Source organism: Aquarana catesbeiana, linkage group LG02, assembly GCF_042186555.1.
Source record: "Aquarana catesbeiana isolate 2022-GZ linkage group LG02, ASM4218655v1, whole genome shotgun sequence".
Taxonomy (NCBI): domain Eukaryota; kingdom Metazoa; phylum Chordata; class Amphibia; order Anura; family Ranidae; genus Aquarana; species Aquarana catesbeiana.
The window spans coordinates 135,580,977-135,608,792 of NC_133325.1; the positions used below are offsets into that span (position 1 = coordinate 135,580,977).

The 27,816-nt window shown below is 41.3% G+C and overlaps 1 protein-coding gene across 1 annotated transcript in view; it reads right to left on the minus strand.

Moving 5' to 3' along the window:
* DDX10 (DEAD-box helicase 10) overlaps positions 1-27,816 on the minus strand; it is a 421,792-nt gene that overhangs the window by 179,889 nt on the left and 214,087 nt on the right. The window contains exons 14-15 of the mRNA XM_073613492.1: positions 14,441-14,566; positions 5,788-5,949 (exon numbers count right to left, since the gene is read on the minus strand). Of these exons, the coding sequence (XP_073469593.1) occupies positions 5,788-5,949; positions 14,441-14,566 (288 nt within the window). The remainder of the gene's footprint in view (positions 1-5,787; positions 5,950-14,440; positions 14,567-27,816) is intronic.

Here is a 27,816-nt window from a genome sequence, read left to right on the forward strand (position 1 = left end):
CTATGCCACAACAAATTATTGCAGTTCAGAAGGCAAAAGAGGGTCCAACCTGGTACTAGCAAAGTGTACCTCATAAAGTGACCGACGAGTGTATTTTAAATTTATATTGGACTTACACACACTTTAATACATTCTTAATGTATTTTTTAATTGAAGTCAGCCTCTCTAAGTCTAATATGTTAAGCATAAAAACAATATGGCAATTAATTCAATCAATTTAGCTTCAGTTCCTGCCAACAAAGAATTATACCTTTCTAAAACAAAAAAAAGAAATTGGAAAAAAAAAAAGAAGAAAAACCAACCCCACTGGATCTTAATATGCAATATTCAATATCTCTTTAGCCCTCTTCTTAACCACTTGCCACCCGCCATATAGCAAAATGATGCCGGCAAAGTGGTTGCGATATTCTGACCGGATGTCATATGACGTATCGGCGCATTGCGGCGATCTTTGTTGCAGAGTGTCAGTCTGACACGCCGCACCTCTGATCTAGGTAAAGAGTCTCTGACAGAGACTCTTTACCATGTGATCAGCCGTGTCCAATCACGGCTGATCATGATGTGAACAGGAAGAGCCGCTGATCGGCTTTTCCTCACTCGCGTCTGACAGACACAAGTAGAGGAGAGCAGATCGGTTGCTCTCCTCACAGGGGGGGTCTGTGCTGATCAGCGCAGCTACCCCTCAGGTGCCCACCCAGGACCCCCAGGATGCCGCCAGGACCACCAGGGATGGCCACCACACTGGACCACCAGGGAAATGCCAGTGCCTAGGCAGCTGCCAATCTGTTCTGAAAAATGCCATCCGGTGCCACCAGTGATGCCTATCAGTGAAATCTATCAGTGCCAGCCATCAGTGCCCATCAATGCCTCCATTCAGTGCTGCCTATCAGTGCCATCAATGCCGCCTATCAGTGCCGCCCATCAGTGCCACCCATTAGTACCCATCAATGCAGCCTTTCAGTGCCCATCAGTGTCGCCTATCAGTGCCCACCAGTGCCACCTATCAATGCTCATCAGTGCCACATATCAGTGCCCATCAATGCTACATATCAGTGCCATCTCATTGGTGCCACCTCATCGGTGCCGCCTTATCAGTGCCCATCAGTGAAGAAAACATGCATACAAAATTTTATAACAAAAACAAAGAAAAACTTTTTTTTTTTCAAAATTTTTGGGTTTTTTTTATTCATTTAGCAAAAAAAATAAAAAACCGCAGAGGTGATCAAATACCACCAAAAGAAAGCTCTATTTGTGGGAACAAAATGATAAACATTTAGTTTGAGTACAGTGTAGCATGACCATGCAATTGTCATTTAAACAGTGACAGCACTGAAAGCTGAAAATTGGCCTGGGAAGGAAGGTGTGAATGTGCCCTGTATTGAAGTGGTTAATATAATGCACACAGTGCCTTAAAAAAGTATTCATACCCCTTGAAATTTTCCACATTTTGTCATGTTACAACCAAAAAACGTAAATGTAAATTATTGTCATCTTATGTGATAGACAAAGTGGCAAAACATTGTGAAGTGGAAGGAAAATGATAAATGGTTTTCAAAATGTTTTACTTATAAATATATAAAAAGTATGGCGTGCATTTGTATTCAGCCCGCTGAGTAAATTTTTTGCAGAACCACTTTTCGCTGCAATTACAGCTGCAAGTCTTTTTGGGGATGTCTCTACCAGCTTTGCACATCTAGAGTGACATTTTTGCCCAATCTTCTTTGCAAAATAGCTCAAGCTCTGTCAGATTGGATGAAAAGCGTCTCTGAACAGCAATTTTCAAGTCTTGCCACAGATTCTCAATCAGATTTAGGTTTGGACTTTGACTGGGTATTTTAACACATGAATATGCGTTGATCTAGACCATTCCATTGTAGCTCTGGCCGTATGTTTAGGGCCGTTGTCCTGCTGAACCTCCGCACCAGTCTCAAGTCTTTTGCAGACTCTAACAGGTCTTCTTCTAAGATTGCCCTGTATTTGGCTTCATCCATCTTCCCATCAAACTCTGACCACCTTCCTTGTTCTCGCTGAAAAAAAGCATCCCCACAATATTATGCTGCCACCACTATGTTTCACGTTGGCAATGGTGTGTTCAGGGTGATATGCAGTGTTAGTTTTCCGCCATACATAGTGTTTGGCTTTTAGGCCAAAAAGATCAATTTTGGTCTCATCTGACCAGAGCACCTTCTTCAACGTTTGCTGTGTCCCCCACATGGCTCCTCACAAAATGCAAACGGGACTTCTTATGACTTTCTTTCAGCAATGGCTTTCTTCTTGTCACTCTTCCATAAAGGCCAGATTTGTGGAGTGCACGACTAATAGTTCTCACACCTGAGCTGTGGATCTCTGCAGCTCCTCCAGAGTTACCATGGGCCTCTTTGCTGCTTCTCTGAATAATGCTCTCCTTGCTCGGCCTGTCAGTTTAGGTGGACGGCCATGTCTTGGTAGGTTTGCCGTTGTGCCATACTCATTCCATTTTCGTATGATGGATTGATCAGTGCTTTGTGAGATGTTCAAAGCTTGGGATATTTATTTATAACCTAACCCTGCTTTAAACTTCTCCACAGCATTATCCCTGACCTGTCTGGTGTGTTCATTGGCCTTCATGATCCTGTTTGTTCACCAAGGTTCTCAAACAAACCTCTGAGGACTTCTCAGAACAGCTGTATTTATACTGAGATTAAATTACACACAGACGGACTCTATTTAATAATTAGGTGACTTCTTAAGGCAATTGGTTCCATTAGATTTTAATTAGGAGTATCAGAGCAAAGAGGGCTGAATACAAACGCACGCCACACTTTTCAGATATTTGTAAAAAAAATTGAACCATTTATCATTTTCCTTCCATTTCACAATTATGTGCCACTTTGTGTTGATCTATCACATAAAATCCCAATAAAATACGTTTACGTTTTTGGGTATAACATGACAAAATGTGGAAAATTTCAAGGAATACTTTTTCAAGGATATTTACCCACTGGCTATATATTCTTATTTCTACCTATTCATTAATCTTCTTATTTTCATTCCTATGTTCAATGACTCCATATATTTCTCAGATTTCTTAAATGTTAACAACTTCTCCCATGTAGCTGTTTATTTCTCCAAAGTGTCCTCCCCCATATGCAATATTTCTTCCATTCCACACCTATAGTCTACTTCCAAAAGCCATTCTTTCACATTAAACATGTGTGGTTCGTTTTGTTCCAAATCGAAATTCGGACACATTTTTCATTATTTAGATGTACCTGAAATTCTGATTTACAATAGTGACGAATGTAAACAAATCCGAAATAAAGAAACGAAATTCGCCCAAAATTCTGATCGAATTCGAAAACAAGAATAGAATAAAATAAAAAATAAAGGATTACAACAGAATAGAAAAGAACAGAGTAAAACAGAACAGAATAGAAAATAAACGAATAGAACAGAATAGACAAGAAAAGAATAGAGTAAAACAGAACAAAATAGAAAAGTAAATAAAAGAATAGAACCAAAAAGAAAAGAATAGAATAGAAATGAAAGGAATAGAATAGAAAATAAAAGCATATAGTAGAAAAATGTAATACAATAAAATAGAATGAATGTAACCATCTTCCAAAAGTCAAATTTTTAATAGAATGAGTTTGAATAGAATAAATTAGAATAAAATAAAAAATAATAGAATAGAAAAAATAATAGAATAGAATAGAAATAGAACAAATTAAAAAGAATATAACCGTCTTCTGAAATTCTAATAGAATACATTCGAATTTGAATGTCAATTCAAATTTAAAGCAAATTTTTGCTAATTCGGTCGAATTTCAAATCGATCAAATTCGTAAAATTCTAATTGAATTGGAAAACGAATAAACGGAAACTAAACGAATTCCCAAAATAATTGAAATTTTTTTAACTAAACCAAAATATTTAAATAACGAATCGAAACAAATTCTTTTGTTCTGCACATGTCTAGTTCACATTAGGGAATTTTTTTGTAAGCAGCAGTACTTCAAAAGGGAATGGAATGGGCCCTTTGGCCACATTTAAGTGGGGGAGGAGAGACATGTTCTGGGCCACTGATATTTTCATACTATAAAACAGGAATCTCCAGAATGGGATTCTTCCTAACCATTATATTTTTAATAATTTAGGCTATTATTTCCCCAAAAGTAGGGATGCACCGATACCGATACTAGTATCAGTGCCGATACCAAGTATTTGCCCGAGTACTTGTACTCGGGCAAATGCTCCGATACCTGGGCAGTCAGGGGTGATCGGTGGGGGTTACAAGCACCGATCTCCCTGTATAGATTTCAATAAAGCAGCTGACAGCCGCTTCTCCTCCTCTTCCTCCTGTGGCTTTCAGCTGCTTTATTGAAATCTATACAGGGGGATCGGTGCTTGTAACTCCCACCACCGCCGCACCAATCACCCCTGACTGTCCCCGTATCCTCCTCCAGTCCCCTCTCTGTGTCTTCCTCCATGCTCCTGTCCTCCTCGGTGTGCTCCGCTCCAGTCCCCCTCTGTGTGCTTCACCCCCTTTGTCCTGGATCTGTCAGGATGGAGAGTGGAGGAAGCAGCTGGTAAAGCTGTCATTTAACGGCTCCTTCCTTTTCCGAATGAACAGCGCCAGCGATGAGAACAGCGCCAGCGATGAGAACAGCGCCAGCGATGAGAACAGAGTCCAATGTTGGCAGATAGTAAGCTGGCAAGGCCTGCAAAGCCTGCTGCCCTTGTGCTTATAATCCTCCATAATAGGTATGTAAGTGAAGGATATTCCACACTCGGATTTCACAAGATACTGCTGGAGAATGGGGGGTTAATGCTGGCTGGAACCTGGTTACTGTAAGGAAGCAGAGAGAGTCCAAGTAAACAAGGACTGTGGTGGTGGAAGTACAGCTGAGGAGAAGGAAAGACTGAAAAGTCAGCGTGTGCCCTGGATAATGGCCTGTGCAGAAGCAATAGGGCTGCAGAGTCCGTAGAGGTATGATGAGCATTAATTTAAAAATACATAAAAAAACCACCCCACCCATTCTCACCACCAGCCAGCAACCAAAAGTAACGCAGTCAATGCTCTGGATTTAACCCCTTAGGCGAGTTACCAAAACATAGTAAAAACACCACCCCAGCCTCCCTCCACAATGGGTAAAGCCATAGCCGGCCAAGCTCGTAACTGTGTTAACTCCAACACTACACACGGGGAGATTTATTAAAACTGGTGCCCACAGAGTCAGGTGCAGCTCTGCATAGTAACAATATGTAATACATGTTCTCTATATGCTTCACAAGGTCAGTGCACTTTAGTGTGCTTGTTTTGGTGAATTTATTATGGTGGCAAATTAGTCTTTGCCAAGTTCAAGGACCACCTACACTGATGTTGCTGCAGCCACAGTATGCACTGTGCCCAACACAAAACATGTCAGAACAGAACTTGTCTCTGCTAGCTATTTCCATAAAGGGAGAATATTATTTTGCATCTCGGCCCGAGCCAGCACCTGAAATGTTACTGTGGAGTTTGGACTTGCCTAAAGCTGCATGTGAAATATTTGACTTCAGCCAGGAGTAGGAGTTAAATCCTCAGAATCTATTTTTTTTGCCTGAGTACAATATGCTGATATCCGATGTATGCTTTGATTGCTAGATTCTGCACTGTGTTCTTGATTCTGTCAGTGCTGGACAGTGTGTTTCGTGAAAGACTCTTATAAAAAAAGAGACTGCTCATTACACCATGTGCAAAACTCCAATACAGACACCATGTTCTGCAAAAAGAAAAGGTGGAAAGAAGATTATAGAGAAACGTACCCGATGTTTTTCCTTAATCTTCTGCCTGTACACTTCTTTGTCAAATTTATCCTCTTCAGTCAGTCGTTTTCTTGCCTTTTCCAAATTGATGCCATTATCTGCATCCTCCTCTTCCTCTGCATCTTTTACCATTTTCTGTACCTGAGGCCACTGCTGGATTGCCTGCATCACACAAAACACAGTAAAGATTTTTTTCAGTTTGCAAAAACACAGGTTCTTACATTTCCGCACACAGAATAAAATAAATATAGAATGCATATTACCCACAGGGCATGAATATTAAATGCTGCTAACAGAACAGCTTTGAGCGGTGGATAGTCCCTCAAATTATGCTTTGAATAAAATTCTCCAAATAAACCACATGACCCTGAGGTGATAATTAGCTATATTTATTAGTTACTGAATGTTTATTTAAAGCGACATTAAAGATTTTTTTTTTTTTTTTAATTTAAACATGTTGTACTTACCTGCTCTGTGCAATGGTTCTGCACATAGCAGCTCCGATACTCCTTTCTGGGGTTCCAGGCTCCTCCTCTTTGGCAAGTGCCCCCATCAAAAGCCGCTTTCCATGGCCCGTTCGTGCTTGCTCCCGAGCCACCCTGCCTGTGTCTACTGATGCAGAGCAGGCAGCTCGGCACAGCATCTGATTGACAGCAGAAGGACCCAATGGTTCCCGCTGCTAACAATCTGCTCAGGAAAGAGGGAAACAGCAGTGAGAGCCGCTGCTCTAATGCACATCACTGGATCAGATCAGGCTCAGGTAACTAAGAGGGAGCTGGAAACATTTATGGAGCACAGGTTTTTTTAAGGTGAAAAACTTTAAGGCTTTAGAACCACCTTAACCACCTCAATACAGGGCACTTTCACCCCCTTCCTGCCCAGGCCATTTTTCAGTTTTCAGTGCTGTCTCATTTTGAATGACAATTGCGCGGTCATGTTACACTGCACCCTAATGAAATTTTTATCATTTTTTCCCCACAAATGGAGCTTTCTTTTGGTGGTATTTGATCACCTCTGTGGTTTTTATTTATTGCGCTATAAATAAAAGAAGAGGGACAATTTTGAAAAAACACAATATTTTTTACTTTTTGCTATAATAAATATCCAATTTTTTTTTTTTTTAAACAAATTTTTTCCTCAGTTTAGGCCGATATGTATTCTTCTACATATTTTTGTTAAAAAAAAAAATAGTGATAAGCATATATTGATTGGTTTGCGCAAAAGTTATAGCGTCTACAAAATAGGGGATAGATTTATAGCATTTTTATTTATTTATTTTTTACTAGTAATGGCGGCGATCTGCGATTTTTATTGTGACTGCGATATTGCAGCGGACATATCGGACACTTTTGACACATTTTTGGGACCATTCAAATTTATACAGCGATCCGTGCTATAAAAATGCATTGATTACTGTGTAAATGTGACTGGCAGGGAAGGGGTTAACACTAGGGGGCGATCGAGGGGTTAATGTATGACCTAAGGAGGTGATTCTAACTGTGGGGGGAGGGGACTGACTGGGGGAGGTGACCGATCGGTGTCCCTATGTACAAGGGACACACCATCGGTCTCCTCTCCTCTCTGACAGGACGTGGATCTGTGTTTACATGCACAGATCCACGGTCCTGCTCTGTTACCCGACAATTGCGGTTGCCCAGCGGGCATCGCGGCCGCCGGGCATGCGCACCGGGTCCCGAGCGACGCAGCGGGCACGCGCGCGCGCGCGCCCCCTAGTGGCTCGGGAGGGCGATCATGTCATATGACGTCCGCCCAGAACAAGAGATGCCTCGTCCCGCCGTCATATGGCGGTGGGCGGTGGCTTAGTGGTTAAAGTGGAAATTTACACTCTCAGTCATCTATTTTTAATCCTTATGCTGCAAGCATTAGTAAATGTATGGGAAGGTATATTATATTTACATGTTTTTTTTTTCACAGGAAATATATTTACATGTTTTAAACAGGTTTTTACATTTCTTTAGTTACTTCCAGGTTACCAGACCTAGGCAAATGATGTCACACATCCCAGGAGTCCTCAGGAGGGGTTTTCTCAGCTAAGCACACCCTCCTGCCTGCATGCCTGATCTGAGGGCAGATGGATTCTGGGAAGTAACTGCTACATAAATCATCTGCCCTTACTCGTGATGGCCATGGCCAGAAATACTAGAGGGTGTTTTTTTTAAGTAATTTCTCTGCAAAATAAAGCATGCAGAAATGGATGGATGGATGAGTTTGCTTTGAATATTAAAAATTAATTAAAGCGGAGGTCTGGTAGTTTTTTTTTTTTTTTTAAAGTCAGCAGCTACAAATACTGCAGCTGCTGACTTTTAAAATAAGGACACTTACCTGTCCAGGGCGCCCGCGATGTTGGCACCCGAAGCCGATCTATCCCTCAGCTGTTGCGTGCTGCCGCCGCCGCCGCCATCCTCAGTAAGGGAATCAGGAAGTGAAACCTTGCGCCTTCACTTCCTGGTTCCCTACTGCGCATGCGCGACTCACGCTGAGCTATCCCACTGGTCCCTGCTGTGTTCTGGGACCCATGTGTATCCCAGAAGACAGCGGGGGTGGGGGGGGGGGGGGGGACTGGCGTAGATACACACGGGTGGCTCGGGTATCTATGCCCAGAAGTGGGAGCAAAATACTTGTATTAGACAGGTATCTGCTCCCCCCTGAAAGGTGCCAAATGTGACACGGGGGGCGATCGGAAGTTCCATTTTTGGGTGGAACTCCGCTTTAAATAACGGTGATTTGTAGTGCTCAGATACAGTGTTTTTCCACTTTAAGATCAATAATCGCATTTTACATTGTACATTAACTATACCAAATTTTATCATTCTTGGTTAAAAAAAATATGAATTGAGAAACTTTTGATGACTTTTTAAGTGTAGGCAAAAAGGATAGGGTGTTGCGTTTGATAAGCCTGGGGTTCTCGTTGCCTACGGAGACGGTGAACCCACTGTAACTTGAGTGAAGTAACTTTTAAGCGCATTTCTACTGCTAACAAACCATATTTATGCTTATTTGCTAGGAAGTATGTATCATTTGGTTTGTTGTATGTACATCTACCAGTCTTGTATTGTTTTTCCTACAATTGTAGCAGTTTGCATGTACAGCATTTTTTGTGTAGTAAAAGCACATTAATACACTGTAGAGGTCTGAGCTTTCTTGCTTATAATGCAAAGTAACCCTAATAGACCAATGCAAAACAGAGAGAATAAAAGGTGGGAAGAGGGTGAGAAAATAGGGATACAGATGACAAGCACTGACTCATTCCTTTCGTAACAAAACTATTTCAACTGCTCCATTAAGTAGAAAATGCAGTTTGTTTGTTTTTTAAAGAGCAGATAGTTTTGGAGTCTCCTAAGTCTCCCAAAAAGTGGCCAGGACAACGCAAAGCAACCATTAAAAATGTGGTTTCAAAAGCACTAGGCTTATGACTATATAGTCAAGTAGAATCTGTATGAAAGTTAACCAAAACTAGTCTAACTGTAGTGTGAATTGTAAGTTTTAAAGAAGTTTTCCCATATGAGACCATGATTCAGGAATTTGCATGGGGTTGAATTTTAACTTTCTGAATATGTATTCACATTTAGAGACAAAAAGATCAAGACAGCACCCAGGAGAGAGAAAATGTTGGATTTTAAACCAAAACCAAATGGGCCCTCTGTACAGATGGATACAAATAAAGGTACATGATTTAAGATAAGACTAGGCATGAGGCTAGGGTTTAGCTTCCTAACTTTAGGAAGATTATAGAAGATTGAAAATTCTGGAAATTACATTAATAATATTAAAGTCCAACAGAAAGGTTCTCTTTAAGTTTGAGCATTAATGAAAGACAGGACAGAGTGTTAACTGGAAACATCTGAAAGGGTGCTTTTGCGTCAGGAACAGGTATTCATTGAATGAATGCTTAAGATTAAATAATCTTGATCAAAAAAGAAGTTAATATAAGATTTAAGTGAGTTGATTTAAATCTTTAATGCAGAATCCCAACTGTGACTGGTTCTCTTAAAGTCTTAAGTGTTCAGAAACTGGGATTTGTAAATGGGATCATCAGCTGAAAGCACTAGAAGGCTGGCAATGCATGTATCCAAAAAGAATGCTGCATAGATCTATGCTTTTGCTTAGGTAAACACTACTATTACTTGCCCCCCTCTGTATAATAAAATAATTGAGAAATTTGGCAGCTGTGCTTTCACTTTTTTTTTTTTTTTTTTTAATTTTATGAAGTCAAGTAAAACTTAGAATACCAAACTCGCCCCCTGGGAAAAGCTATTACCTTTCTGCAAACCTCGTTGCATTAGTGAACCCATCTGCCTTGTACAGAGCAATAAAATGTTTTTGGTTTGGGGCCAATTCTATTACATTTTTATCTCTCCTGGCTTCCAGACACACAGCCCTGGGCATGTAACAATAGTTTGATATTAACACTTAGAACCATTTTTCAAAAATAATAACAGTTGAAGTATGAATACTTTCTCTTGGATTTCTACGAATTAGAAAAAAATTGGGGAAAAAAATGCACATTCTTACATTAGCAAAGCAAAAACACTACTAGAAATCAATTTTAATGGATTTATATAACAGCTATTAAAGCTAGCAAAATGCAGACATCAAACTGTCATTTAAATGGGCAAGGTAAGGCATATATGTGCATTCTTTCATGAAAATCTCAAGAGAGAGCTGTGACATTTTAAAAGTATAAGACTACAAAAAGGCACAGGATTAACAAGAACTCCAATGAACACAAAAGCCTTTCTACAATTTCTACCACATAAGACATTTAGATCTGCAATCTAAACGTTGTCTCAGGACTCATTCATATCAGGTGTGATGGGCTGCATTCATCAAAGTGGCTCGATGAAAAGACAAAGTCTATGGGGTTGATTTACTAAAGGCAAATAGACTGTGCACTTTGCAAAGTGCAATTGCACTCTGCAAGTGCAGTTGCTCCAGAGATTGGTAAATGAGGTAAAGATTCCCTTTGCAAAGCATATCCAAATACGTGCAAAGAAAAAAAAAAAAAAAAGCATTTTTGCTTGCACATGATTGGATGATGGAAGTCAGCAGGGCTCCTCTGCTCATTTACTAAGCTTTGGAGCAACTGCACTTGCAAAGTGCACAGGCTATTTGTCTTTAGTAAATCAACCCCTATGTGTCGTGTTTACACTATACTACCAAAAGTATTGGGACACCTGCCTTTACACGCACATGAACTTTAATGGCATCCCAGTATTCCAGTCTTAGCTAGCAGGGTTCAATGTTGAGTTTGCCCACCCTTTGCAGCTATGACAGCTTCAACTCTTCTCGGAAGGCTATCCACAAGGCCTGGCTCAGAGTTTCCGCTCTAATTCATCTCAAAGGTGTTCTATCAGGTTGAGGTCAGGACTCTGTGCAGGCCAGTCAAGTTCCTGCACCCCAAATTCACTCATCCATGTCTTTATGGACCTTGCTTTATGCACTGGTGCACAGTCATGTTGGAACAGGAAGGGGACATCCTCAAACTGTTCCCACAAAGTTGGGAGCATAAAATTGTCCAAAATATCTTGGTATGCTGATGCCTTAAGAGTTCCCTTCACTGGAACTAAGGGGCCAAGCCCAAACCCTGAAAGAGAACACCACACCATAATCCCACCTCCACCAAATGATTTGGACCAGTGCACAAAGCAAGGTCCATAAAGTCATGGATGAGCAAGTTTGGGGTGGAAGAACTTGACTGGCCTGCACAGAGTCCTGACCTCAACCCAATAGAACACCTTTGGGATGAATTAGAGCGGAGACTGCAAGCCAGGCCATTCTGGTCCACATCAGCGCTTGACCTCACTAATGCGCTTTTGGAAGAATGGTTAAACATTTCCATAGACACACTCCTAAACCTTGTGGACAGCCTTCTCAGAAGAGATGAAGCTGCAAAGGGTGGGCCAACACAATATTGAACCCTACGGACTAAGACTGGGATGCCATTAAAGATCGTATGTGTGTAAAGGCAGGCGTACCAATACTTTTGGCAATAGTGTATGTGCATTCGGTAAAAGTGCTGCATGCCTGTTATACATAGAGTTGAAGTAAGTATGATTTAACACCTCAACAGTGTTAGGAAAAAAAAAAGGCAACTCCCTACCCCATAATACCTGTATGGCAGCCTTAGTGACGTGCCAAAGACCTAAGTCTTATTCCTGTGTTAGTGTAAGAGCTTATGCCTTTATGACTTTTTCCCCTCACCGTGACGGTGTTCAGGGGTCTGGCAAATGACCGTTCAGAGCTGAGCACTGCATTCTGCAAGGAAGGGGAAAATGTTCTTCCATATCCGGAAGTGTCAGCTATTTCTGAGGGTGCCAAAACACAGAGTGGTTGGAGCGAGGCTGAAGGGGAGTATTGAGAGGGAAATTTGGTCGTGGGAAATGTCTGGGATTTTGTTATTAAGAACTTAAGCCATACTTTTTCCTAAATGGGCATAGTGACCGATTCATGCACATCAATTGGACCCAATTTCACTACAATTGAAATCACAGCTACATTTCAGGTGCCTATACACTTATACTTTATGTCTGGCCCACAAAGGAGGGAGGTCACTGAGCTTCCAGTCATGAAAAATCAGAACAGACAACAATGAGGGTGGCAAAGTTTCGGCAATGATTAAAACATGATATATAAATATCCTTATGCACAGGCATCATAATGGGAAGTTTGGCAGAAAGAAGCCTATATGAACTAATAGAGCTTGTCGGCAGGGGGTTTACTGTGCCAAGAAAAAAAAGAAGCTTGAAATGCAGAGAAGGGTTAATCCTTCCGAAGGAGGGTGCCGGAAAGCTGTGACTAATTCCATATATTTTCGATGCCAGATCTTGTGTCCGTCTTACACTCTATCACAGTCACACAATGCGTTCCTCACTCTGGCAGACCTCACGAGGAGGATGATGTTAGGCTTGATTACTGTGTTCCTCTGCGCTCGCTTTCCATCTTGATGTTGTCAGCAAAATCATGTTCCTAAAATATGAGCAGCCCCTGCCACCTAAATTGGCAGAAAATGACACTACAGGCACACTATGTGTAGTGCTGTCAGATGACACATGCCCAGAACAAAAGCAGCTCAACGATTGTTTTGTCAGTCAGCTTCCAATATTTCCCTACCAAGCAAGGAATGAGAGAAACTTATGAAGCCAGGCAAACATTCTTTTCTCTAGCAATAACTTTAACGATAATTGAATTTACTTGTGAATACAGGTAAAATGATTTGAGATCTATCTTCATATTAATCCATATGTGCATTTTCAAAATTATCTCCTGGTCTCTCATTAGGAAAAAAATGTTTAAATAGGAATAACCAATTATTTAACCACTTGCCGACCGACTCACGCATATATACGCCGGTAGAATGGCACGGCTGCGCAAAACAACGTATAGGTACGTTGTTCCCTTTAAAAGTAGCCTGAGGCGCCTATGGCATGGCAGGAGAACCGATGCGCGTGGCCGGCAGGCGCGATCGCGGGCACGAGAGCCAGCACGGGGATTTGTGTGTGTAAACACACAAATCCCTGTTCTGTCAGGGAAGAGGAGACATATCGTGTGTTCCTAGTAAGTGTCTCCTCCCCCAGTCAGTCCTATCCCCAGTTAGAAACACTAACTAGGGAATACATTTAACCCCTTGATCGTCCCCTAGTGTTAACCCCTAATCAGTGCATTTTTCTAGCACTGATCATTGTATGTCAATGGTCCCAAAAATGTGTCAAAAATGTCCGATCTGTCCGCCACAATGTCGCAGTAGCGCTAAAAATCGCAGCTTGCCGAAATTACTAGTAAGAAAAAAAAATAAAAATGCCATAAATCTTTCCCATAGTTTGTAGACGCTATAACTTTTGTGTAAACCAATCAATATACGAATATTGTGATTTTTTTTACCAAAAATATGTATTAGAATATATATTGGCCTAAACTGATGAAGAAATGTGTTTTTTTAAAAACATTTTTGGGGATATTATAGAAAAAAGTAAAAATATATATATTTTTTTAATTGTTGCTTTTTGTTTATAGCGCAAAAAATAAAAACCACAGATGTGATTAAATACTACCAAAAGAAAGCTCTATTTGTGGGAAAAAAAAGGATACAAGTTTTGTTTGGGTACAGCGTCGCACGACCGCACAATTGTCAGTTAAAACGCAGTGCCAAATTGTAAAAAGTGCTCTGATCTGGAAGGGGGTAAAAGCTTTCGGGGCTGAAGCGGTTAATCGAGGATCCCTTTTCCATCATTCCAACTATGAAACAGATACCATGAAACAGCACAACATCACATGCTTATCCTTGCTCTATGCATTTTGTAGAATTACTTTATCACATTCTCCTGGTGAGGCCATTTGACAAAATGCATAAAGCAAAATGCATAGAGTGAGGTTGAACAAGAACCATCTATCCTGAAAATGTATCAGAACTTCTCAACTTCCCCTTGCCCTGAGCAGGCTCAGCCAGGGTTGTTAGGGGGCCCTACAACTATACAAATAATGTCTGCTTTCTAATTTTAGCAGGTAGTTATATGCTGGGATAAATTTGAGCTCGTCCTGCTGCCACCGGGTTTCTCAGGGTTACCACATCCCATGCTTTTCCTGCAATAAATCCTTTAAAACCAGTCACAGCCTGTTCTTTACAGCATACACTCACCTCTCCATCATCTGCAAAAACAATTTTCGTGTTCACTTTGAACTTCTTCTTTAAAGCTTTCTTGGCATCCTTTACTTTGGTCAATTTTTCTGTCTTCTTAAGTTTTGATTTTGTGGTTTCTTCTGCCTAGAAACAGGAACAGAAACATTTCAGCAAATCATAGTTCATAAAACCTCGTATTTTCCAAACTGCCAAAAATATACTGCAGACTACGGTAATTGAGCAACAAAAAACATTTTGGCATCTTATGCCTATTACAAATGTTTTCTGTTGTGAAAACAATTTTAGGCTGCCCTTAAACGGATGTTAAGATTAATGCTTGAGGCCTCACTCTTCCAACAACTTCAATAGCCATCAGTGGCTGTTTGTGTACCTGTACCTCTGTAATCTCTAATAAGCCAAGGTTCCTGAAGGACACAGAAGATGACAACGTGGGAAGACCCATTTGTGGTCCAAAATTCCAAGAGGTGCATTTTTTGGTAAGTCAAGCAGATGGACTAGCACCGCTCAACAGCATAATGTTTAGTAAAAAGTCACAACACTAGAGAGGCAGCAATGCAGACTTGGCTGGCCTAGAGATACCTTTGTTAGAGCTTAGGTGTCCTTTCCTTGCATAAAACTCAAACTTTGCTGCTAGAGAAAAAAATTGTTCCGTGACCACTGTAATGTCTTTGGTCTGACAAGCAGTAATAGGAACAGTTGTGGCTGCAGGCAGCCTACAGTGTGCCAGGTCAGTGCACTGTAACTACAATAGATAAAAAAAAAATGGACGCAACAGACACCAATATGTTCTACAAAATCTGATTAAAAACACAGCTCTGGGCCATTATCGTATAAAATGTAACCAGTGACTGTCAAAACCCAGCTTGAGGAAGGTCAAAATAATCTCTCATGTTGACTGTTTTGCATTGCCTTTTGCATTAGTTTTCACCCCAGTAAAACATTCTGCTTTTAAACCAGACCACTACTAGCTTAAGCTTTAATCCCAGGGTTCAAGCTGTGTGATCACATGGTGACCTTATCTTCAAAACATTCCTTTATCTGAGCATGCAAAACTGCAGACCAATGTATTCTCCGATCCAAACAGCACCCCTCTAGCCTTACCCCCATATAATAGGATTTTTAAAACCGCTTACCTGTAAAATCCTTTTCTTTGAAGTACAACACGGGACACAGAGCCATAGTAATTACTATGTGGGTTATAGGCCACCTTCAGGTGATGGACACTGGCATGCCCTAAGATAAAAAGTGTACTCCCTATATAACCCCTCAAACTACTAAGAGTATCTCAGTTTTGTAGTAAAGCAATACACATGGATACCAAAGAAGGGAGGGACCTCTGTGTCCCGTGATGTACTTGAAAGAAAAGGATTTTACAGGTAATCCTATTTTCTGATCATACATCACGGGACACAGAGCCATAGTAGTTACTATGTGGGATGTCCCATAGCAATGCCAACTGAAGGGAGGGAGACACAACAAAAAGTAGGCCAATAAAAGACTAGAGGACTTATACTGCAGCCTGCAGTACCTTGCGCCCAAAGGCGATATCCTCATGACCTTTTACATCTATTTGATAGAATATGGTAAATGTATAGACTGAAGACCAAGTTGCAGTCTTACAGATTTGAGCCATGGAGGCTTGGTGATGCACTGCCCAGGAAGCACTAACAGCCCTAGAGGAGTGCGTTTTGATTTGAGAGGGTGGAATCCACCTCTTTAACCATGAGCTTGAACGATTACTAGTCGAATCTATTTAGAATAGTAGATTTCGATGCTGCCTGTCCTCCTTTAGGACTTTCAGGCAACACGAATAAAAACATCTGTTTTCCGAATCTGAGCAATCTATTGGACCCCTTTCACACTTGTGCAACTTCAAAGTCGTGCAATTTTACCGCGATTTGGGATTAGTACTACTTTGTACGACTATACAGGGTTGGGGTTTACAAATGCTTTGACCCTCAGCTTGTGCTTACAAGTAGTACTGAAATCGTGTCTATATTATTCAGGTACGATCTGCATGCTACTTGAGGGTTTAACATTGAGGTCTATGGACATCAACTCGTATGGAAGTTGGACCAAAGTAGTGCAGGGACTACTTTGAAGTCAGCACGACTTAAAGTCTTGCCAATATGAATGGTAGTCATTGAAAATTATGGAGAATGACTTGTCATGCGATTTTGCAGTACAAAATCTTGAGACAAGTCATATAAGTGTGAAAGGGGACTTAAGCAGACATTTACTGCTCTCACCACATCAAAAAAAATTTAGTGATTTTTCTTTTAAAGAACAGGGTTCTGGAAAAAAGACGATAGAACAATATCCTGGTTTCGATAGAAACTTGATACTACCTATCGTAAAAAGTTAGGATGAGGACGCAATACTAACTCATCTTTGTGAACAAGAAAAATATGGCTCTTTATAAGAAAGAGCAGCCAATACTGATACCATTCTTGCAGCAGATATGGTTACCAGAAAAAATTGTTTTCTTGTCAAAAAAAAGTCTGTTTTGTAATGCCGACAAAACTAAATTTAAGTCCCAAGGGTCCACGGGTTACTTAACTGGAGATTAAGCCGAGTTACCCCCTGAATAAAGTTATGGACCAAAAAATGCAAAGCAAGTGGTCCTTGAAATAATACCGATAAGGCTGAGACCTGTCCTTAGAAAGCACTCAAGGCAGGCTTTATTTCTCACTTCCCTTCCTGCTTGATCCTGTGAAGAAGTTGTGGATGCAGGCAGAATAGGAGGGAATGCACAAATCAGTGAGAACCGATTCCACGGGAAAAGCAAGGTATTCGTTCCGCATGCTAGCGGATCCTTTGTTCTGGACACAAAGTTGTCAATCTTTTTTGTTGATCCTGGATGCATCCAGATCTATGTCTGGGATCCCTCATCCTTGACATATTGACAGGAAGATCTCGTGGGGAAGGAACCATTCTCCCAGGAAAAACTGTTGGCAACTCAAGTAGTCTGCCTGCCAATTTTCTATTTCTAGAATGAAAAACTGCCGATAGGCAAAGTACCTTGTTTTCTTCCCAAGATAGGATAAGATTCACCTTGTTCTGGGCCGCACAACTTCTTGTGCCCCCTTGGTGATTAATATAGGCCATTGCTGTGGCATAAACGGACTGACTTATAGCAGGACAATACCTTAAACTGAACGTTCAGGCCCTCAGAACCAAGTGTTCTGCCTGAATTTTTTAAAATATTAATGGGGAAGGCCATTTCTGATCTAGGCCACTTCTCCTGGAGAGCTGCCTCTTTCAGGACTGTCCCCCAACGTAAACAAAAAAGGTTGGCATATGTTGATACTATTTCCCAGGTAACTGAAAGAAGGGTTTTCCCTTCGCAGATTTTTTGATGTTAACCATAAACTGAGGCTCCGGAGCACTCAGCCTAAAGCATCTGGTATTTCCAGGTGGTTTTTTATCCGGGTACTAACCAAGCCCGGCCCTACTTATCCTCCAAGATCGGACGAGATCGAGCGTTATCAGGGTGATGTGGCCGAAGGCTTTGGAGTCAGACACATTGGGAATATAGAGCTTGAATTCTCTGTTTCAAGCCGATAGGATACTGCTTTGCAGCAGTCTAGAATAAGATTGAGCATAAAGAACGGCCTTGAATGAAGCCACCATCTTTCCCGACAACCTCACGCAAAGTTGAATAGGAGAAAAACATCTTGCTTCGACTACCTAGATCAGTCCTTTATAGCGCTGATCTTAGCCTGGGGTACAAATACCCTCTTCTGGGTGTACTTATGATCAGACCCAAGTATTTTCTTCATGTTTTAAAGAAGATTCCTCCTAGGTTCGGAATCCGACCTAGATATTCCAGGTAGTCGAATTTGGTGACCACACTTTTGGTCTAAGCTGGCTACTGACTGGTCTAACAAGAACAGATCGACTAGGTAAACCATAATCGTTATACCTTGGGGCCTCAATATGGCTAGAAAAGGAGACAGAAGCTTGTACTCGAGGTTTAGCAGCTAGATCAGAAAGCAGAGTTATACACTGAAAAAGAAGATTTTCCACTTTTGAAAGTGGAAAAAGGAAAAAAGGGCAAAAAGGGGGAGATTATTTTCAGTGATTGAATTTTAGATTTTTAAGATCTAGAATGTCTATTTGGATTTAACCAAATTCCAATCTCTGCTCTTACATGGGGCTACCATGAACACTTGCCAAAAGATAGACCAATGATAGAGAGAAAGATTTCTTTTTTTCTCTGGATCCTTAGGAACATATGATCTGAGAAAATGAGGAGACGGAAACTCTTGGAACTCCAGTTTGTACGTTGGAGCTATTGAGGAAGTCCCTCATTCGTCTTGACATTCTTTCTGCCAGATCCCTGAAAACTGTAGAAGAATTCTCCCTATTGAGCAAGCGGGGGCAGCTCCTCATAAGGAGGCTACAGTATCCTGTAGGCTTCCCCCCTCAAGACCTCTTTTGTCCCTGGGGTTAACCCTGAGGATTACCCTTTGAACCTGACGGCGGAGGCCGTCGTGACTGCCTGGAGGCTGATGCCCCTGGCACAGAAGAAGGAGCTTTGAAACAAAAAACACATTTACTCCGTCACTTAAAAAGGCAAAAGGGGTATCTTTCTTTTGCTAGAAATTCTTTGGATATATCCAAAATATCCCCAGATAGTTGTCTTACCGAAAAAGGGAAGACTAGCCAGGAGCTTCTTGCATGATGCTTAGCAAAGGCGCAATCTGTCTAGCAACTATTGCAAACATAAAGCTGCCTCCTGGACCTGCTGAGCAGGATAACCTTAAACACCTGTTAAAACTGTCAGCGCAGGCTGAGACACTCAACCTGCCAGAGAAAAGTGTGTTTTTTTTTGTTTTGTTTTTTTAATAGGAATTCCAACCTTTTATCCATTGGATCCCTAAGTATTTGAGTAATGTCTGCCGGACAAGTCAAACTTACTCACAAAGGATATAGCAGCATTAATTGCTGGTATACCCCGCTTAGTGAATTTTTTCTACCATAGGATAAAGTGTGAAAACTTTTTAGAATGGAAAATAATATTTATCTGGTTGATACTCCAGAAACAAAAAAATTTTCCCAACAAGAATGGACAGGAAAAAGCATGCACAGATTGAGGAGGCTTTAGCGAACCCAAACAATCAGTTAAGGGCACGTAAATGTGGAGCGGATCATTCAGCAAGAAATTGTACCATCAATCTTACAGATTGTGAAAGCTGACTCTCCCGCAATTGACACCTCAGAAGAGGAGTCATCAGCCTCACTACGGTCCCCTGAGGGAATCGTCTTCTCCTGCCCCTAGTTCCTCAGTCTGAGGGTCTTAGGAAAAGAGAACCTGTCGCATCTTGACCATACTGGGATGCGATTAACCACTCAGGGATGCAATTAAAGTCGCTAAACTTCTTTTAAAAAACCCTACCACAGCTGAGGAAAAAGAGTAAAATGAACAGGGGCTGCAGTGTTGAAAATAGTTGCAAACATTTCATGGCCCCTATGCTCACTCTGACCAGCCAATACCTCTCAGGGGAGGATGTCATTTGAAGAGTAGGATTTCCAGAGCTTGAGGGAGACTCTTTTGGCTCCTTTTTTGGGGGTGTTTCAACCCCCCCCTTCTGAACACAGCCCAATGCACAAAGCAGAGATACTAACAGGAGAAATCGCATTCATTGCTTGAGCAAGTCAGTCACTGCAGCTGCTATTAACGCTTAGCCTGATGCATTAGTAAATGTGTCAAAAAGAATGTTTGTGTCACCAACCTCTTTCATGTCCCTCTATGCTCGTGTCCCTCCGCAGCGTACGGCAATAACACTAGTGTTTTTAAAAACACACTTTCCTGCGCTGGGCGTTGGAGGACGCCAACACTGCGCTAAGCCCTGTCCCCTCCGTTGCCTACGGCCCCCCTCCTCTTTTTCAAACAAAGAGTTTTCCCTTGCGAGCGTGGGCCTCTGATCCTATGGGATCTTACAGAAAGGGGAGAAAATGGCGCGGAGAGCCTGGAAACCGCCGGGTAGTGAAGCGTGCCATTCGTTTTTTTTTTTTCAGTGCTTCTTCCTCTTGAAGAGGGGTAGCAAATAGCACAGGTGGGGCGTCTGGTGGGGAGGAAACCCCCCAGACTTACCAGGGGTCTGCTGCTGCTGGAGGAAATGGAAGCTGCTGCTCTGGACATATCGTGAGCTCTCTGGAGGAAGCGTGAGAAGGTATGTGCTCTATACAGCCCCCAGTGGTGACTCATAGACATGACAACATTTACTAACTTAAAGGAGACATTCATAAGAAAATTAAAAAATTTCCTAGAAAAACTCCACTTACCTTTCTTGCTGCAGGGTTTTCTGTGGTAAAACCAACAGACCCAAACTTCACCCTTCACGGTGGGTTCTATTAAACCTTCAGGAGCCAGGGATCCTCGAGGAAACCCACAATCCTGGAACTGTAATAGCACCACTGCCAGTAAAACTTTATGACCTTACTACCAAAAGTACTGGATCCCGGGGTCCAGCTCTCTAAAAAGAGAAGCGTTACTGGCAAAACCTTGTTTCTTCGGATATGAGGCCCGGGTACCATTCAATTCGGCCTAAAAGACACTTTGAATGGATCTGGCTGCATGGCTAGCCCCAGCAAAGATTGCTCCAGAGGAATTCAGCACATCTTCACTTGTGACCAACACCTTGGACACTGGCAAAAAAACTGAGATACTCCCAATAGTGGGAGGGTTATATAGGGAGTGCACTTTTTATCTTAGGGAGTGCCAGTGTCCATCACCTGAAGGCGGCCTATAACCCACATAGAGACACATAGTAACTACTATGGCTCTGTGTCCCATGATGTATGATAAGAAAAGGCAAAACAAGTGGGAGGCCACACAAATAAGAATCATGTGACCAGAGGAGTTATGAAAAAAATATATATACATTTTAAAGGGAGAACTAAAAATCATATTTCTAATGTATTTTCTTTGTCTGTGTAAACAAGCCATTGGTTTTGCCAGCATCACCGTTTTAGGTCTGCTTAACAATTAGACATGTAACTCGCATTTTCCGATCTGTGCACATAAAAGGCAGCATAGCTTGCAGAAACAAGGAGAGAAGAAAGAGTCTTGAAAGGATGGACAGAAACTCTCCATGTCTCCTATCTGTAGTAAAAAGAATGAGGTGGTGGGACGCTGGACTGGGCTGTGAATTAATATTTCAACTCTTTGTATACATTTTTTATTGTTGGATCCAGGCAATTCTCATGTACCATGATCGTAAACTAGATTCATGGAATAAAGTATATAAATAGAAAAAAATAGGAGTGTGACGCAAGCTTTTTATACTTCTGAACTTTACTCAACCTATGCTGCATGAAACCTATATAAGCCTGCAAAACCTGCCATTTCCAGCAACGGCAATTTGATTATAACAATGTCATAACGGATAAGAACCCCAAGTAGAAAGTAGATTGGAGCGCTATAAGGTTTTTGATGAGCCCAGCAATCTACCATTCTATTGTTCGATTAGCCTGCCCCAGTGGCTGTAGATATTCTTATTGTAAAGAGGAAATGGGTGGAACTTCGCCCTCAAATCAGGGAAAGTCATGCCCAAGCTACAAACAAACAAAATCAGAGAACAGAAGAGGTAATAGTGGGCACCTACTGTTATCTGCTCTGAGGCAGGATGTTTAAATTCTCCAAGGTTCACTTAACCAAGGTAAACTAGATAAGGTTCAGTCTGTCAAGCTTGTTCCCAGACTCAAAAATTATTTAAGCTAGAGGCAGCCAGGCAATTAGTATTTTTTTTTTAAAGGAGGTTCCTATTGGCTGTCTCCTTTAAAGCTGGCCAATGGGCATACCTGCTTAACAAGTTTTTAACCCTTCCTTATTTGTCATCTTCCTTTAAGTTACACACTGATGTACTGTCATTAAACTTAAAATACTCTAGTCCTAAATCAATGCAAACTCTTTAGCCTTAGGTGAATACCATAATTTATTTTTATAGGGATTCCACAACATGACCAATCATGATGTAGCAAGGCCTCGCCTGCACAGGCTCTGAATAGCTGATTTGCGCTTTGATCAGTTACATGCAAGCCTCTAAGTGGTCCCCGTGGAAAGCATGATGTACTGAATATTGCATGATATTTACAATGGTGTGCTTTTCCATTCCACTCTGGGGCTTTAACTCTGAAAGCTTTAAACTTCTACTAAATGCCTTATTTTTCCCCCAAGTGTTTTTAAACTGGTCCAGTCTCATCTTAATTTCTATGTATGAATAACAATATTTGGAAAAAGGTCAAGAAAAGACAGTTCACACATAATAAAACTTAAACTTGCTAAGGCACACCTTATAATACATTAATACATACACATACCCTGTACATAACACCTATAATAACATTAAATATAATCTAATCTTTTATGACCCCAATTCCAAAAAAGTTGGGACTGTGTATAGAAAAGAGAACAGGGTAAATTCTACATAACAGAATGTAATGATTTGCAAATCTTATAAAGTAATATTTTATCCAAAATAGGAAACATATCAAATGTTTAAAATACGAAAATGTACCATTTTAAGAAAAAAAATAAGGTCATTTTGAAACTGATAATCAGCAAAATGTCCCACAAAAGTTGGGACAGGGTCATACCACGATGTAGCATCCCCTCTTCTAACAACGCCCTGCAAATGTCTTGGAACGGAGTAGACTAGTACTGGAGTTTTGGGAGAGGAATGTTGTCCTGTTTACGCCTGATATAGGATTCTAAGTGTGCAACAGTCCTGGGTCAAAGTCATATTTCCTGTTTCAAGATGCACCAAATATTTTTAAATGGTGAAAGGTCTGGACTGCAGGCAGGCCAGTCAAGCATCCGAACTCTACAACTACAAAGTCATGCTGTTGTCATAGTTGCAGTTTAGCATTGTCCTGCTGAAATATGCAAGGCCTAGGGCCGTTTTTAAGGCAGGGCAAAAGGGGCAGCTGCCCAGGGCCCTGCCATTTTTGTGGGGCCCAAAGCAGCTGCCTCATACTTGCCAACTATCCTGGTTTATTAATTGCCTCATCCCTTGAGGTAGTCCCGTACTGTGTTCCAATATCTCAGTGTGAAGTGCTGCTACTAATGCTGCCCAGCTCTGCCCTTCTGTTGTGTACAGATGACTCACCTGCAGACCCTGTGTTTACATGTAAATTACCGGCATTCATATGTAAATAGCAGCGGCATTGATATGTATATCATGCCCCCCTGAGGTCATATCCACAGTAATCTCTAGCAAACAATCAACAAGCAGAAATCATGTGCTGTAACCTTTAGCAACCAATCAGTGAGCTGTAATGTGTACTGTAACCTCTAGCAACCAGTCAGTGAGCAGTAATGATACACTGTAACCTCTGGCAACAATAGCTATTGCAATAGCTGCCTGATCTGATTCAGTAAACTGATTTTGAGTCTAGCTGCTATTTATTGTATGTCTCAGAGCAGGTGGAGAGCGAAACTGCATGGGGAGGGGCCCCAAGAAAAGTTTTGCCCAGGGTCCAATCAATATTAAAGATGGCCCTCCCTGAAAAAGATGCCATCTAGATGGGAGCATATGCTGCTCTAAAACCTGAATATATCTTTATGCATTGATGGTGCCTTTCCAGAAGTGCAAACTTCCCATTCCATACTCAATAATGCACCTCCATACCACCAGAGATGCAGGCTTTTGAATTGAACGCTGATAACAAGCCAGAAGGTCCCTCTGCTCTTTAGTTTGGAAGGACTAAATCCCATGGTTGAAAAAAAGATTTTTAAATTCCGATTCGTCTGACCACAGAACAGTTTTCTACTTTGCAACAGACCATTTTAAATGAGCTTTGGCAGAGAGAATATGGTGGTATTTTTTTCTAAAATGGTACTTGTTCTGATTTTAAACATTTGATATGTTTTCTGTTTTCTATTTTGGATAAAATGAGTTTGAGATTTTCAAATCATTGCACTCTCTTTTAATGTAGTTATTACACAGCATCCCACCTTTTTTGGAATTGGGTATTATATTTCAATACATTAAAAGGTGTGTGCGTGTGTGTTATAAAGCTATAGATTTAATTTTTTTAGTTTAAATTTTTCTTTTTTAAACCCAATTTCTACATTACAAGGGTAAAGTAGGTATGAGTCTCAGGTTGTCACTAGAGCTTTTCTGTTTTTACATAATTATTAATTCTAGGGCAGGTTTTAGGAAAATATTGGATGTATGGTTATTTAACCGTGCAGCACTAAATGGAGGTAACCTTTTTTGTATGCAAATTGAATTACAGAATTGATGAAACACCAGTAGCTCGGAGGTTTAATATTTAGGACCTTATCACGCAATGCATTGCATTAGCGCACATCTGTTAAAGCAATACCCAACTGTGTGTTAAGTCATGCTGCATTAAGCCAACCTATTTATTTTGACCAATTTAGACCTAGGCAATGCAGTAATGACTGGTGTCAAACAAGCATAGTGTGGTGTAATTTATTTAGAAGGCATGCAAATGCACTAATCCAAAGCACCTATGATGCAGTGCACCACCCATCTACTATAATGAAAAAAATAGTGCAGTTCCAATTTCCAGTGCATTGGCAGGCCATTCAAGTAATAAGTGGATATCTGAATCTGATCTGAATGAACTCCAGACACAAAGCAAAGAAAACTGTAAATACTAATGTGTATGAAGAATTACAAAAATAGAAAATTGAGCTAATTTTATTTCAAGTCCTCTATCTATAAAAAATGTATGAGCTAAAAGTAAATATATGATATTTACTGGACTATAGAGCAGGCCTGCTTTTGCAGAGGTCACATCTACCATGCTGACCACATTAAAACTTCAGGAGATGGAACTGGCCCAAGGAATCAGGACAGCTTGAAGGCTCTTCTAATCTATTAGAAAGTTGGCCTTTTCAGAAAAGATTAGCCAAGAGACCTTTGGAAGGGAACTATTAGAAGGCCCATAAAAATGTACAACACGCATCAAAGTTAATTATATTATGGGCTGCTGCCTGGCTTGTGCGCAGTAAAACAAGAGCCAGTTTGGTAGTGGAGGCCGCACATCACAGGAACGGAATGAAAACTCGAGCCTTCTCATTAGGAGTCCCCAGATTCATTTGTTGCAGTAAACTTTCCGAACCTTAATTTACAATGTAAAGCGGCTGCTTTCCTTGCTTGTGTATTCATGGCTCTGTGTGGCTAGATCTGATTAAAAACCAGGAAAGCATGACTTTTGCTGTATCATGAATGATTATCAGACTTATTATTTACAATATGCAGCACGGCCCACATTAGCGATCATTCACAGATCGCTGCGACGCTGCAATCAGTGGCTGCTCTCGGCAAGAAGGACGTGGAGGATATTGCACTGCAATACCAGAAGAGAGGCAGAAACGTGATTAGCAAATTATTACTTTCTACAACACTTCCAGCATTTGAATATCCCCAGTCTAATGAAACAAAAGGATATTGTTCAGGCAGCTGAAAACACTTAAAGGGGTTGTAAACCCTCGTGTTTTTTCACCTTAATGCATTCTATGCATTATGGTGAAAAAACTTCTCACACTGACCGGCCCCCTAGCCCCCTCCCCCCCCCCCCGTCACCTGAGTCTGTTCGTTCTCTCAGCAGAGACGCGTTCTTCCTTTCTGCCTGTTGTCTCGGCTCTTGATTGGATAGATTGATAGCAGCGCAGCCATTGGCTCCCGCTGCTGTCAATCAAATCCAATGACGCAGGCGCCGGGGGCGGGGTAGAGTCCTGCATTCCGTGTAAATGTACACAGATGCAGGACTCAGGAGAGTGCCTGCACGGGTGTCCACCAAGGAGAGCGCTTCTCCAACGTGGACACTTGATGCGGGGAGGAGCTACCAGTGCCACCGGGGGACCCCAGAAGTCGAGGATCGGTTCCACTTTGTGCAAAACGAACTGCACAGTGGAGGTAAGTATGATGACATGTTTGTTATTTAAAAAAAATAAAGGAAGGAGGGTTTACAACTCCTTTAATTACATGTACCACATTTACATGTATATGCAAACCAAGAGCAATCACTGTAAAAATATGCCTCTACCTACCTCACCCAGCTTATCTGCATATCCCTGCGGTGGGATAAGGGCACACCCACCGCCTCATGGGAGGGAAGATTTTTTCCTCATTCACATTCTCAGCCATGATATGGGGAATAAAGGGCAAGGTGACACACGGGTCCTTTTTTTTTTTAATCCACATCTTCTTGACTTTTCAAACTAAACAGGGACATGTAAAACTAAAGAGAAACTTCACTTTTGTTTAAGAAAAAAAAATAACATTACCCTCTGGGTAATCTGTGTACATTTCAGGGATTTTAAACTTTCTAGCAGAGCCAAACCTTTTGTTATTCTTAAGTAGTGACCATTTGTTTGTCTGTGTCCATGTTCTGGGTGAATCTGTATGGGAGTTTTATAATCATCAATCAGCTGCGGCACCTGCAGGGCCATAATGAGGAAAGCTGTAGAGGTTGCAGGGGATGCTCAAAATCTAACTTGTATCCTAGCGCAGACTTCTGGAAAAATCATTAAACCAAACACACAAGCAGGAAACAAAATTTCTGGGGGGGGCATTCTGTACACCATCTGTGTATACTTCCAGGTAGCCACATTGCATTGCATTTTACAGAAAATTTCAACGCTGCAGATTGAAAGGGAAACTTAAATTTTTAATAACATTCAATAACAATATGACTTGTGTCGCAATTGCATATGCAATATTTTCTTTCTTACTGGCTAATTTTTTCTCCCCACAAAAGTGAAATTATCCTGGTACACACACACAGCAGCCCAAGGGGTCAAAAAGTTGTACTGCAGTGAAAGAAGTGTACAAATATAGCAGGAGATAAAACAGTAACAAAGCCTGCTGCTTCTCTTTTCACTGTCCAGTCACAGGACAGGGAGAAGATCTGGGAGTGTTTTTAACCTACAACAGACCTCCTGCCCTGACAGATGGGGCTGTGTAGTGTGCCAGACCTGCATAAATCTGAGGACTGAATGGACAGAAACAAAATGCTTTCAAATAAAACAGCTGATACATGTATTTATTAATCTGTGTATTTAGTGGATTGCCTGGAGTCAGCTCCTTGCCTAGAAAAAAGTAGCTTAACCCCTTTACACCGACCGTACGCAAATTCGCGTTCATGGCTTGAAGGGGTTAAGCCCCAGCTGCAGGCATCACCCCAGTACCGTTTTTTAAAGCCAGCGGTTGGCTTTTTAGTGATAACAACCGATGCAGCTAAAAGCCACTCCGCTGTTAAACTAAAAGGAGCGGGAGGGGACACCCCACCCCCCCTCCTGCCACTCTTCCAGGGCCTCCTGCCCCACCGGGAAACCCGAGCCATCAACCGGCTGGTGGAATGTTTACATTCCTTGTGACAGCAATAAA